This window comes from Bolinopsis microptera, chromosome 5 (genome assembly GCF_026151205.1).
Source record: "Bolinopsis microptera isolate Bmic1 chromosome 5, MBARI_Bmic_1.0, whole genome shotgun sequence".
NCBI classification, from domain to species: domain Eukaryota; kingdom Metazoa; phylum Ctenophora; class Tentaculata; order Lobata; family Bolinopsidae; genus Bolinopsis; species Bolinopsis microptera.
In genome coordinates this window covers 3,495,086-3,509,060 of record NC_087076.1, presented here as the reverse complement: position 1 = coordinate 3,509,060, position 13,975 = coordinate 3,495,086, and the positions used below count along the sequence as shown (strand labels likewise).

General features: G+C 37.7%; 3 protein-coding genes across 10 annotated transcripts in view; 1 reads left to right on the top strand and 2 right to left on the bottom strand.

Moving 5' to 3' along the window:
• Window positions 1–3,480, top strand: part of LOC134814631 (actin nucleation-promoting factor WASL-like) — a 32,329-nt gene extending 28,849 nt beyond the window's left edge. For 2 of the 8 annotated variants that reach the window (XM_063822779.1, XM_063822775.1), the window contains 7 exons: window positions 219–384; window positions 481–635; window positions 1,547–1,688; window positions 1,884–2,059; window positions 2,166–2,264; window positions 2,367–2,423; window positions 2,788–3,043. In XM_063822779.1, the coding sequence (XP_063678849.1) occupies window positions 219–384; window positions 481–635; window positions 1,547–1,688; window positions 1,884–2,059; window positions 2,166–2,264; window positions 2,367–2,423; window positions 2,788–2,943 (951 nt within the window). In that variant the 3' untranslated portion in view covers window positions 2,944–3,043. Of the gene's footprint in view, window positions 1–218; window positions 385–480; window positions 636–1,546; window positions 1,689–1,883; window positions 2,060–2,165; window positions 2,265–2,366; window positions 2,424–2,787 lie in introns of all 8 variants that reach the window. The other 6 variants (XM_063822782.1, XM_063822778.1, XM_063822781.1 and 3 more) reach the window with 4 other exon arrangements.
• A 40-nt stretch (window positions 3,481–3,520) lies between these two features.
• LOC134814634 (eukaryotic translation initiation factor 3 subunit L-like) lies at window positions 3,521–7,892 on the bottom strand. The gene is made up of 10 exons (XM_063822786.1): window positions 7,832–7,892; window positions 7,548–7,679; window positions 7,199–7,349; window positions 6,817–6,967; window positions 6,435–6,639; window positions 5,923–6,118; window positions 5,615–5,777; window positions 5,340–5,479; window positions 5,019–5,205; window positions 3,521–3,780 (listed from the first exon to the last, which is right to left on the bottom strand). Exons 1-10 carry the CDS (start codon window positions 7,887–7,889, stop codon window positions 3,583–3,585), a joined length of 1,581 nt encoding a protein of 526 aa, XP_063678856.1. The 5' UTR covers window positions 7,890–7,892; the 3' UTR covers window positions 3,521–3,582.
• Window positions 7,893–8,100: 208 nt separating this feature from the next.
• Window positions 8,101–12,565, bottom strand: LOC134814764 (protein timeless homolog). Its single transcript, XM_063822972.1, has one exon. It carries the CDS (start codon window positions 12,520–12,522, stop codon window positions 8,425–8,427), a length of 4,098 nt encoding a protein of 1,365 aa, XP_063679042.1. The 5' UTR covers window positions 12,523–12,565; the 3' UTR covers window positions 8,101–8,424.
• Between the last annotated feature and the right edge of the window lie 1,410 nt (window positions 12,566–13,975).

Sequence of the window (13,975 nt, the reverse complement as noted above, 5' to 3'; positions counted from 1 at the left end):
GGCACAAGACATGTCATCATCTTTACAAGATGGGGTTCATGACTAAAGTAATTAATTAATTAAGTGATTAATTAATTAAGTGATTTTAAGTGATTTGTCCGCTTGTTAACATCGTATCGTGTGGTTCCCTGCACTGTTCTTGTGCAACATTTACAAGAAATGTACATAGTACATTAGTGTGTGGTGCATGTTCATTGTTCATGTCATGTCTTTCCCAGGAATCTCAAATTCACCCCGCGTTAAAAGACTTGTTAGAGACGGCCGGCATTAAAGCGACTGCACTGAAAGATGAGGGAACGGCTGAGTTTATCAAGACATTCGTAGAGAGTCATGGTGGTATGGACACCTTGGTGAAAGAGAAACAAAGACGAGCTACTATTAGAGGTAGGTTTCACTACGTAGTTTTAAGTACATTTTGAACTAATTTCGTATCAAATTATCAATATCAACCACAGATACGCACTCTAAAATTTAAATAAGATGTTTCAGCCCAAAGTCATGGTAGAGGACCGCCGCCAGCCCCTCCTTCAATGGGAGGACATAACGCGCCGCCCCCACCGCCCCCCTCAGGGGGTCACACCAGAGCCCCTCACGCCCCCTCACGAGGGGGCCCCCCTCCTCCTCCTGGCAGACAGGTACACACTTTGTTAAAATTTTAATAGTGATTGCTCATTTTATAATTACATACACAAAATTGATTTTGTGAAATGTTATCGACTTTTGATAGAAACTTCTGAGTTGCTGTTTTGAATATAACAAATCTCTTTATCGACCTGAAACGTCTCTCATCGCGAGTATTTTCGTACAAAAGCTTTAGAGTTTATATTATAATTTAGTTATATTCGAGTTTATGTTATATACAAAAGGGGGGATAAAGAAATATTTGAGATCTGTCTCCTAGAAAGTAAATGGGTGATCTGCCTGGAATGTGTGTTGATCTAGTAACACTCTAAACACAAGCCCCCTGAACCAATCGGTCACATCACATACTACATAAAATATGTAATAGTCCCGAGCATCGACATAAAACATTTCTTCAAAATGAGTACATTAATCAAAGTATTTTTAAACCCTCCTCAGTTTAAATACCAATATTTTGATAACACGAGGTTACTTACAGGCGCGTCTGTCGCAGCCCCCACCTGCTCCCCCAGTATCAAGAAAAAAAGTAAATGTGTCTTAGCCCTGGAAATGTCTACTGATAGACACTTTGCAAATTAACACTGATCAGCTGTGATTGACCTAAAATTTGATTAGAAACTCGGCATTTGATTTTATTCAAATTAGTTATTTTCGAGTGATATATTTATATTCAATAACATACAGTAAAGCTGAACACATTTCGAAGCCCCCTGAACCCCCTGAACTCCTGAACCAATCGAGTCTTTGATGGGTTTCCAATTGGTAACATCACAGGCTACATAAAATATAGCCACAAGCATCGACATAAAACCTTCCTTCAAAAGGGGAAGACCATTTGCCCCAGGATTTTTAAACCATCCTAAGTTCAAATATGAATATTTTGATAACACAAGTTTACTTACAGGCGCAGCCCCCACCCCCAGTATCAAGACAAGGACGGGGACCACCCCCTCCACCCTCGTCTCGAGGGGCTCCACCCCCACCATCACGAGTAGGAGGGGGACCACCCCCGCCCCCTCCTGCTGTTAGAGCTCCTCCTGCTCCAGGTAACAAATGGAACTTTCTTACTTGAAATATTGCCAGGGTAATATTGTACTAGAAGATTATTCTTATCTTGCAATAATTTTATTAGTTTCCGTGGAACGAAAACAATTTGGTTTATTAAATTTTAAATTAGTCTGGGTAAGTAACTCCGTCCCTGTGATTGGTGGACTCAAATTAAGCGATTATGTTATTTTCAGCTGCTCCGCCAGCACCCAGAGCACCCCCAGCACCCAGAGCCCCTGCTGCACCGAGAGCTCCTGCTGCACCGCAGGCTCCCTCTGTCAGAGCTGTGGCTCCTGGTGCACCGCCGCCCCAGTCTGGCAGAGGAGGGCTACTGGCCGAAATTCAATCGGGAAAAGCTCTTAAATCAGTGGTACGTTATATGAGTACAGTGAGTATCTCTCTGTTTATAAAGTCCTGTTGTATAATGTCAAAATCACCTCTATTGTGAATGATTTTTACCCAAAATGTGTTGTCAGGACTTGGTGTCTACTAAAAGTAGTGATGATGGTGGTGGTGGAAATGATCTGCTGTCAGCAATCAGGAACTTTGGTGGTGCTGCTGGTGGTCTTAAGTCGGTGAGTGATGTTAATATGTTTGCTATCCTTAATTTAGCTTTGATTCATATCGCTTAAATTTGTGATTCATCTCCAAAACAACCAAATAATGCCCTGTTAAAGGTCGGTGATTCAGCGGATTCTTCTAAGTCTAGCACTCCGAAAAGTGGTAGAAGCCGGGTAAGTTAGTGTGAAGACTGAATGGTGTGGGTTTGAGTTTACAAAGCCATTTTGGTCGTAAGACCACGATCATCTGACGATCATTATCATGCTATAATTAGCTTACACTTTGTTATAATAACAGATGTAAAGCTTGACCGGAAGAGCTTGAACTATTACAGCACGTAACGCGCGGTCTCCGAATTGAAAATTTGTAGGTTAAGTTACGCACATCATGTACGTACGTACGTACGTACGTACGTACAGTTATCTCAGCGCGCAGAAGTGGAATGCACGCATGCTGTTAAACTATATGTTCTCTCTAGTCTGCGAGCAATATACCCGGCTGCTATTAACTAGTATAATTAATAAAGCTTAACTACAGGCACAAAATGCGAGACCAGAGGCCGAGCCCGAACAAAATGACGAGTTAGAAGGAATGGCAGGAGCTTTGGCTAGAGCCCTGGCAGGGAGAAACAAAGCACTGGCCCAAGATTCTGACCAGGACAGCGAGGAAAGTGATGACGATTGGTCTGACTAAAGACGGACTGTTCCCGGCATGGACTAGACACAGTTCGTGTGTCCACAATTCTGTTTTATATTGGATGTGTATTATACAAGACGATTTTTGTCAGTGGGTCTAAAATTAAACATTTTGATAAAAAGATATTTTGTGATGGACAGTCCATGACAATTTTAGTCCATGCTCTATTCTATGTAAATATGTATCTTATCATTATTAAGCGATTTAAAAGTGAACTTTACTCACGAAAGCATGTTCCTACGGAGATGAATTTGAAGGGACCTGTGTCTATAAGGACAGTTCAAGGATTTAATTATCTAGATAGTAGATAACATTTTGATTCGTGAAGATCTTCACTAAATAAAAAGTAGACTCAGGTCTCTATTAATCGATATTCAGTAGAACAGTTTCTACAAAGGAGAGTTCTGACGTTTCATTTTTAAACCGACTGACTTCTTGCAATACAAGGAATAATGGACTGTAAATGTATTATTTTGAAGAGTATTTCTTGTCATGTAATGTAAACTTCCTGTTATGTATCATTTTGCTATTAAATCCGCGTTTCCTTCCTAATCATGACAAAATAAACACAAAATTCCACCAATAAATATCACATTTCTATAAGATAAAAGCAGTCAGAGTGGAGCTAAAAAAGAGTTAGGCAGTGTTTGCCGGGACTACTGGCGTCAACGCGGCACCCAGGATCAGTTTGTTGGATTCTTTCAATTTCAAGACTTGCTGAACGTAGTAATCTCCGTAATGACGAGCAATCTTGGTATCCGAGATATGTACCATGTTCTTATCAACGTAGAAATCTATATCCATCGTTGTTTGATCGGTACTATCGCCCTTCGCCTGAAATGTGGAACTGTGAGCCCGCTGCTCAGTGTATAATCTGATCAGTTAACTCGAAGAGTACTACAAGGTATCCTGAAGTTAACTAGAAGAGTACTACAAGGTATCCTGAAGTTAACTTGAAGAGTACTACAAGGTATCCTGAAGTTAACTTGAAGAGTACTACAAGGTATCCTGAAGTTAACTTGAAGAGTACTACAATGTATCCTGAAGTTAACTTGAAGAGTACTGCAAGGTATCCTGAAGTTAACTTGAAGAGTACTGCAAGGTATCCTGAAGTTAACTCTTAAAGAGAACTTCAAGTTATTCTTTATCTACTTCATTAAACCTAGAACAACCTCCATGTTGTTGTAGCCTGCAGGCAACCTTGGATCAACTTAAGATAAAGCTGATCTGATCCTGAAGTTAACTGACAGAAAGCATGAAGTTTACCTAACGTTAGATATGCGTCGACTTCCAATTATATCGGTCCCGATATTTGAAATTGTATCGCCTCTCAGATTTGCTCTCAGATCCTATAGGGTTTGAGTATCCTATAGGGTCCAAGAGCAAATCTTACCGGCACTCAGAATTGTTAAATCCTATATCAGCTAGGATTAGCGCTCGGATCCGATAGGTTTTTAATTTCCTATCGGGTCCGAGAGCGAATCCTATCGACTCTCGGAATTGACATATCCTATCGCCGCTCGGCGATAGGAATTCATCAGAGGTATCCTAGGCCCGATCGGCGTAAGGATTGACAAAATCAGAGATATCTTGGACCCGCTAGGATAAATCTTAGGGTAATCCTATCTGATTAAAATCGCAGAAATCGCCCTTCTGATTGAGCAGCCGTACGTGCAGCCTAGCCGGCCGCGCGTGCTGATATATCGATCTTAACTTTTCATATCGCAATACGAACTCACGTGGCACATATTTGAATGATAAAAACTAGTCGCGCGCTACAAATATACAAATTCTCAGGGTGACTGGCCGAATATAAGACCGCCGAGAGCTAAAATTGTCGCCTCATATGACGCTAACGGCTAAGCATCCTGAAAACTTCCTTAAACGATGGACGGTATGCTGGAATCACACGATTCCTTCATTAGAATGGAACTAGAAAAGGTATTAGTGAGTCATATGAATCCGCCGTACTGTCCACCTTTCTAGAAAAGTTTCGCCTTCCTGTCTAACGTCGCTGTAGAGATCAACCCCAAAGAAAAAGTTATTGATACATTCTTTTTAAAAGTACTTACGACTTCTTTTTTGTGTTTGAAGGCCATCAGGCAACACCTGACTTCATTTTCGTGCATGTCCAAGAACTTGGCAAGTTTTGAGATTGGAATTGAGGTATACAGCTTCAAGAAACTTCTCAATGTAGGAATGAGTCTCTGTTGCTCAACTTCAGCCTTGAATACTTGCAATTGCAACCCTCTTGGTCCACTGAAACATTTGTTACCAATTTGTTGATAATTTAACCCAGAAAGGCGAAAGCTAATAGAAGAATTGTGATCGCTAAATTACGATACATTTAAAATCTGTCATATGAATTAAATAGTCCCAGCACTGATCATTACCTGCTACCGAAAGGTGATGTGGGATTTTCAGAAACAACAGGTGAGAGGAATTTGGGGCATCCACTGAAAAAGAGATCATCATATACGGCCATATCACCGTGCTGAATTCGTGCCACCTTATCTCCTTGCTTCTCTTTTATCTGAAAAAGATAAGAGATTTAGTTGCACTGTACCATCTTGGTAGGCATCGAGCCATTTTATCATTATACTCTATTCTAGACTCAAATTGATCATACACTCTAACTTAATTTAATAAATAATGTGAGATTGCTAACCTGAATATTAACACTCTCATCTAATCTGAGTGGACAGAAAGTGCTAGCAATAGCGAGAAGAGCCAACATTTGCTCGTTCTTTTTGTTAATATCATCTGCTTGGAAAGATCGGTTCTGGAAGAATTGTTTGGTTCTCTGCATGTACCCCAGTATGTGTTGGTACCTGTACAAATACATATTTGTTGGAACATTCTAGAGGATCTATGTTCTAAATCTATTATAAAACGGAAAGAAATGTTAGAGATTAACTTGAAATCATAAGCTTAACACAATAGTTTTCATTGCTCAAATCTAAATACTAAACTTACAGCTGAATAGTGTTTCCGTATTTCCTGATCATGAGATAAGCGAACCCAGCATAATAATTAGCTGTTATCTGACAAGCAGGAACCAGAGCCATCATGTCCTTATCTTTAAACTGCACGTGTTCAATACATGAGAGTGCCATGTGGTAGTCACCCAGCAGGACGTACAGACGTAATAATCCTACCAAGCTGAAGAAACCTAGACAAAATATTTGTAGTTTTACAGAAAATATTTGTAGTTTTACAGTAAATGGTGACCCTCTTTTATGGTGACCCTCTTTTATTTTTATATGTGAGATTAACATCTGCATCATGCATTTGAATAACTATATATACTGTTTCCGTTAACCTCTAAGTAGCTGTTTAAAAAAGGTGGTTAATGTTTCACAGTTTCAAGGTTAAGAATATCATAGAAGAGTCATTCACTTTCTCTGTGATAACAAAATTAAAGTCAACAACTTCGAAAATAATATCAGTTTGTTTATGGGCATTCCCAAGTTTCACAATTCACATACCAGTCATAGTATAGATTGGTTTCATTCCAAACTCTCCAACTATTTCCTCGGTGATAGCTTCACCTTTCTCCATAGCAATAAGCTGTTGGTTAATATTACACTTCTCGGTGAGCTGCAGTAGGATGTTCAGGACTGCTGTAACTTTCCAGACATTATCCTCGTCATCTCTCAGCATACTCTTCTCTTCATCATTTATCTTACCTGCCTAAAGGGAGTAATTAATTATTTAATTAATTAAGTAATTAATTACTTCTTTACTTAATTAATTAATTGATCCCATATTGAAAGATATATTCGTATTTTGAGGTGTACTTCTAACCGACTTTTAGTTTAATAAAATTATAACTTATAAACTTATCAGCTACAATATTGGTCTCCTAACCTTGCTTTTAAATTGCTGGAAGTTCTGGAACTGGTAAACAAACTCTTCAATGATATCCCACAGCCATTTGTTAGGGAGCTCTATCTTTACGGGCTCTTCAGCTGTTAGCAGATAAGAGAACAGTTCACAGTAGTTTGCGTACGAGTCAAACCTGGGGCCGGTCAAACGTTAAACGCATTATTATATTATGTAAACATGTAAATATTACATGTTTATATATTAGTAAATGTTATCTAAGAATAGGTAGTAGTAGGTAAATAAGATGTTTTAATATTCACTGTTAAAAACATTTGATATTCAATTAATGAATTTAGCGACTCAAAATAAAATACAAGATTTTTTTAAATTTTCTAACAGTTAAAAGTTAGAAACGTTTGGAAACCTGTGTTCGAGAGTGGGCTTGAGGCGAGCGTAAATGTGCCTGTAGTAAAGCTCTCTGTAAAGAATCATGAATATTGAGGCTTCGTCCTTTTCCTCGACAATTCCCTGCACAACGTCTGGAGCAGGCCATGTCTTGTCTTTGAAGTAGAAATCTGAAAATAGGCATGTTTTAATTGTAGACTTCTACCTGAGGTAAAACAAACATGATGAAGTAAAATGGTACTGTTAATGAGAACTTAAACATACTGATATTTACCAATTCTTCATAAAACTTGAATTGGCATAAAAGTAGAACCATGATACAATACTATAAATTTAAATGTGCAAACTGTGGAGCTATTTGTGTAAACCTGATATTTTGTAGTAACCGTCCTCGTACATATTCTCCACATGGTAGATCTCTCTCTTCTCAATAAAATGGTAGAACCACTTCAGAAAGTTAACCACAGGTTCAGCTACTTCGCCTTGTTGAGATGAAGGTCCTAAAATAGAAAAGTCTCAATTATAAGCAAAGTTGATAAGATTGATATAGATTCAAAATAACTGGTATGGAAAGTAATGACACATGTAAAATGTACATCATGCAAGATATATGTAATTTTCGATAAATTTTAATAACTAAAATGTCTGTAACCTGTGTAATACATCTGCATCTGTACTGGCATAGCAGCCACATTTCCTTGCCACGCCATAACTGGAATAACGTTACAAGGGTGATTATTGGGTAAAATATAAGGGTTATTGTAATTATTACCGGGATTAAATTAAATCAGTAACTAACAATTTCCTTCGACACCCCTTTCCATTGAATGCATGACCAATTGTAATCAATATACAATTATATATCATTTTTATAAAATTTAAGGAATATGATAATTTAGTGGCACAAATAATGAGAAGATATTAGATTTGGTAAATAAACATAAATTGATAATAATTACAAGCAATTCATACAATAAATTGAAATAAATAAAGTATAAACATCATGTCTTTAAAATGGCACCTTGTCTTGAAGGTTGTCCTTGATTAAGTGTATTTTGGTAAATCTGAGCGAGTCTGGGTTGATCGAGTTCTCAGCTAAGTGGGTCTCATATCATTTAATGATAGGAATGATATTATACCGTAACTACACATTGTCAAGGAGATGGAATTGTTAAATAGTCAAATCACGCTTAACAAAAATTTAAAAGGGAGTTAAAAAGATTCTGAATACCACAAGTATATTATTCAATCATCTGAGTCACTAAAATTAATAACAGCACTCTTCTTCTTCTTAGCCGAAACCAGCCCCTGAGCATCTGAATCGGAACCAGAGTCACTGATCAGACCCTGCTTACGTTTAGCTGAAGAATTTGCAGACTTGGGGCTGTTTTCCTTGTCACTCGTGTCATTATCTTCATTATCATCAAACTTTGGAAGCTCATCATCTGAACCACTCAATTTCCTGGACGTGTTAGTGGATTTCGGAGCAGAGCTTGACATTTCATCACCAGAAGACGACCTTTTTTTAGATTTTGAAGGTTGGTTTTGACTCCTCATCTTATTAAAGAATGCATCCATATCATCTTCATCAGAACTATCATCTTTGTGAGAGAAGTTCAACTGTGACTTGTTTTGTGGCTTGATTTCATGAAGGCTATCATTGGATTGGTCACTGTCAGAATAGTCAACATCTCCCTGTAACAAAGACACTGCCCTTCTCAATATATTGTCACTGACATCACTGGTTATCTTCCAGTATGTTTCATAGGAGCTCAGTGGAGGTACAGCCCCCAAACATTTCAACATGTCTTGGAAGGAATTGTTCTTCATTGCCTCATGATGATCTTCCTCTCTTGGGATTATGAAAACAGTATCGTAATCCAACAAGTCTTCTCGGTTATCCATAACACTTTGACAAATACCAGCTATCCACTTTAATGGCATTTCAGGTTGTAGATTCTTTACATATCTGGGAAATTCGAAGAAGTCAAACTCCTCTTCTATTTCTTCTTCAGACTCTTCGCCCTCCTCATCTGAGTACATGTCGTCGATCTCAATGTAAAGATCAGCACCCTCCACAGTCCCTATTTTCTTCATTCTTACTAGTTGTTGAATTATAGAACTTGTATCTATGTGTGGCAATTCTGATTTGATTTTCAGAATCATATCCTTTTTAGAACTCAGAGAATCATGTTTGGTTAGAACATTAATCTCAGCTTTAGTCCAGAAATGATCAGAACTGTTTTCATCTCTTCGTAATCTCAATCTGACAAGCGCATCCTTGATTTCTTTTATTGTCCTATGCTTTGGGATGTTATCTTGGATAACTTCCAAAAGTGCATCTCCAGTATGACCTTCACTTTTGTGCTCATACAAGATCTTCAACTCTTCATCATCATCCTTTGTCCAGATGCTGCGATTGACATCGAGGCTAGATTTCTTGATGCCTAATAAGGATTCTAGTTCTTTAATGATCTTTTTCCTAGATTTTGTGTCCAGCTTTTCTTGAATCAAAGCTACAGGATCTCTTTCATATTTATATTCTTCGTATAACTTTGTCAATGCTTCTTTTTCGTCAGGCAACCATTCTACCTTATTCTTTGGCTTCTTCTTTAATATGTCAGAATTTTCTTCACCTACCAACCCTAATTCGATGATTTTCTTTTTAACATCCATCCTCTGTTTGTCTGTACTGGTAGTCATGTCTTGAGCAATCATATCACAAAGATCAATAGCTCTGGCCTTATCAAGCCACTTCTCAAATAATGATTTCACTTCTTCCTCTTCCTGTGCGCTCCATACAACTTTTTGTTGTGGCATAAGTTTCTCTGGGTTGTAGCCGCTGTCAATGGCAAGTACATCATCTGGTGTTTTCCAAAATACTGCATCCAGACAGATCAATGGAGACTCCTTCAAAGCTTGCACATATTTCCGAATTAGAAAAGTTGCAAACTTCTGAAGATCTTTGTAGCTGTCGATCTTGGGTGCAGATAAGATTTTTTTCAGGGTAACGAAAAACGAAATCTGATACATTAGAGAGCCCATAGCAATTTTGCTGGCCATACGATAGAGCATTTTTACAGTGGCATGATTAGCTGACGGTGGGTTGGTTTCAAAGAACTGGAGCAAATAACAGTAACACTTCACTATCTGAGGACGTGCATACAGCATCAAATAATCATTATTCTGAAATTTGTGTTCACTCACATGATGTAACTCAGTAGCATGCATTTCAGTTTCCTTAGGATCATCATTATCTTTAGAAAATGTGTCTGCAGACATCATTTCAGGTATTTCCTCTTTAGACAAAAAGATAGATTTTACAACATTAACCTCATCAATGATGGCCATATCTGGCATCCCAAAGGAAGGAGAACTTGGCCAAACTTCTTGAGCTGCTTTATAGAGGGCAACTGCTTCATCAAATGAACCTGACTTCAGGAGGTCCTGAATGTTGTGTTTACACAACACTCTTTGCTGCTCCATAGAGTGATCAGAAGACGCATCAAATGGTCGGACATTGCTGGTAGAGATGCTGGCTGACGACATGATTTTAAGAACCTCATTTTCAATGTCTCCATCCCACATTTCTTGCATTTCCCTGTCGGAAAGTAAATTCTTCTTCTTCTTTGCTGGTTTCTTTTTCTTTTTGGCAGCTTTTTTGGTTTGTTGCACAATCAGTGTATTGCTTTTAGTGTATGCATCAAGCATTCTGATATAGAGATGGGTGCATTCAATAAGATCAGTGAGATATGATTTAGTAAAAAAGGACCTCTGAAATTGCTTTAATAGCATTGTTGGCAATTCCCTATATTCTTGCTGATAGAATATTATGTTTTGAATCACACCTGAGATGTTCTTGATTTTTGAGTCTTTAGACACTTGCATGAGACTCAAATTTTCAAGCATTTCCCTGTATGCCTTAACGGCAAAATGAAGTCGCTTTGCCCAAAGTTTCATTTTATGAGCCATTCTAGAGCTGTAACCTTTTATTTCTTCATGAAACTTAAAAATGATTTGCAAAATATAGGAAAAGGTGTCTGAACTCAAAGTTTCTGCCACCAGTTCCAACTTGAAACCCACAATTCTGTTGAACTCCATAAAGAAACAACAGGCCCAAAGGTAAAACGATTCATCACAATCTGCAGTGCTCTGGCCTCTACAGAGGAATGATTTTGCTTTCTTCATCAGAGGATTATAGCAGACATCCAAGAATTTTTTGGCAAGTTCCTTCAAACAGTTTCTAGTTTGAGCAGTTGAAAGTCTTTTACTTACAGTATCTTCAGCTATAGCATCAAGTCGAGTGTGTCTTCTAATAGTTTTCTCATCATCAAATGATAAATCTTTGATCTTCTTTATATTCTTGTGGTAGATCAAGTCCTTTTCAGTTATCGATTTCTTACCTTGAACCACAAATGTACCACCAAAACGAGAATGCCGAGAGTTTTTCATAGTCAGTTTTTTCTGCTTTTGTAGGTCTTCCTTCATTTTTAGTTGTTCCAATTCTTTGTCAATCTTGAAACTATCAAAATTGGTATTTTGGCTAGCTAAAGTGGCTGCATCAAAATCACGGAAGATTAGTGATATTATCTCCATGGAGAGAAGGCAGTGTTGCTCCTCATCCCTGTTTCCACAGAGATAAAATAGAAGGTCTGCTACACCATACTCAACAATAGACAAAACAAGCTTGTCGTGAACTGACAGTGAATTTTGAAGTTGCTCATCCTCGTATGAATCTGCAGGAACATGAAGAATGTTCCTGATAATAATCAAAAGTCTTTCCAACATCAAATCGTCATCATCTGTTCTGTTGGCTTTTCCGAGTTCTAACAAATTACCTAACTGGCTGCTAAAAACCTTCATAGCATTGGACATAACAAACTGAGCTTTATAAGATCTCAGATAGTTGTTGACTTCTAAATGAAGTTTTTCAATAAGCTTGTCCTTTTTAGGTTTGTCTTCTTTTTCAAAACAGAGTAATACAGGCATTGTTAAGTTGACTAATAGACGCATCATGACCTCAACAATATCCTGATCCTCAAAATACGTTGTCAATATAGGTAGGAGGTCTTTCTCCATAACCATTGTTTGAGCAAGCTGACGTCTTACATCACAGGTTTTTCTATCCTCAATCCTTAGAAACTTAATGAGGTCACTGATACAAATAGCACATTCTTCTCCTTTGATATACTGTTTGCCCTCATATGAACCTAAAGCAGCTATTGTTGCAATTATGTCAGGATCAATGAATTCACTGTGAGATGATTCAAAGGGAATGTCATCAGGCTCTTCAGTTGCATCACCAGGGTCATTCAGTGCTTCTTCATAACCTTCTTCATCCATTTCGACAGATCATTAATCCTGAAACATGTCTTTGTTGAGATTCTTTTTCCAGAATAAATGTTAATGTATAAGTTATTGAGTTACATCAAAAAAGGGCATAAAAGTTGCATCCAAAAAAGGGGATTGGATGGAGAAATCACAGTATTGTAAGAGCATTATTTGGAATTAACACAACATTAACACACAAATATTTACCAATAAAATGCTGTATACAAAATTGACTTAATTAAGAATTATTTATTATCTGTTATTTCTTTTAACAGAAGGAACGGCTTCCAGGTGAATTGAGATCCATAGACTTTTAGAAGAATCCTCTACTTTCGAATCAAATTTACACAGCGATACAAAAATGTATTGAATAATTTAAAGAAGCGTCAATCTGCTCCACAAGACATTCAAATCAATCCAAAAACGCTTGATAGAATGTCCTACTCAGGACAGTAGCGTAACGAAGGGCCCCGCTGACCCCACTGTGCAGGGGGCATCATCTTAGGGGGCACAAAATCGTCGTTTGAATGTGGGACAATTTACAAAAACTTACCTGGGGACCCCAGCTCAGGCTATAATGTTCATAAACATATTTCGCCGAATCTCTAATAACAGGCTGAGCGCCACCCAGTAAAAAAAACTTAACTGAGGTACTAGCAAAACTGCGTTTTGCTCTAGAAACACACTTTTTTAGAGATTTCACCAGCATATCCTCTAAAATCACCTAATTTGTTCAATTTTAGGGAGGGGCGCTAAAAGGGGAAGGGGCGCCAACATGGGGGCTCATTTTCAGCGGAGGGGGCACCAACAGGCAACGTTACACCACTGACTCAGCTGACATAAACTCAAAACATATCTCACATACACATACAAGAATACTTGATTATAAAAGTTATAAGGGGTCGTTCACACATTACATAATCAGCCGAGGGGGAGGAGGGTTTCTAAATGATTAAGCTAGTGTTATTTTGACACAATAGCTATGTATAAAACTGAGTACGGAGGCAGAGGGGGTTAAAGATGGGCCAAAAAGTGATTACGTAATATAATGTGAACGACCCCTATAATGTATAAGTAATACGTTAATGAATATGGTAAAGTGGGTGATAACGTAAAACGGTGGATATAAAGGTAACTATTACACTGTTACGAAAATTATATAAATGCTTTCTTTGACATCTCAGATATAAACATTTATTTACAAAGTCATCATGATCAATGTTAGTCTCTAGATCCATAAGCAAATTTACTTATGATGAAGGTACACACTCATAAATAATTTTATTGTTTATACATATAGAAGTTGTTCACATATTATGTAATCACTTTTCGACGCGGTCTCTAATGTATAATATTTGGAACAAATATTTTACGAGTATTACCCGATTAAACATGCAATCAATATTTTTGTCAGAATTCGGAATTTCGAAATTAAAATTTATACTTTTTACAACATTTTTTGTAA

Excerpts from the sequence above, each read along its gene's own strand:
- LOC134814634 (XM_063822786.1), bottom strand. The coding sequence starts at position 7,889 with ATGGCGTGGCAAGGAAATGTGGCTGCTATGCCAGTACAGATGCAGATG. Across the intron at positions 6,119-6,434 it reads ACCAATCTATACTATGACTG|GTTTCTTCAGCTTGGTAGGA; the intron begins GTATGTGAATTG and ends TATTTTGTCTAG. Across the intron at positions 5,206-5,339 it reads ACATCACCTTTCGGTAGCAG|TGGACCAAGAGGGTTGCAAT; the intron begins GTAATGATCAGT and ends CAAATGTTTCAG.
- LOC134814764 (XM_063822972.1), bottom strand. The coding sequence starts at position 12,522 with ATGGATGAAGAAGGTTATGAAGAAGCACTGAATGACCCTGGTGATGCA.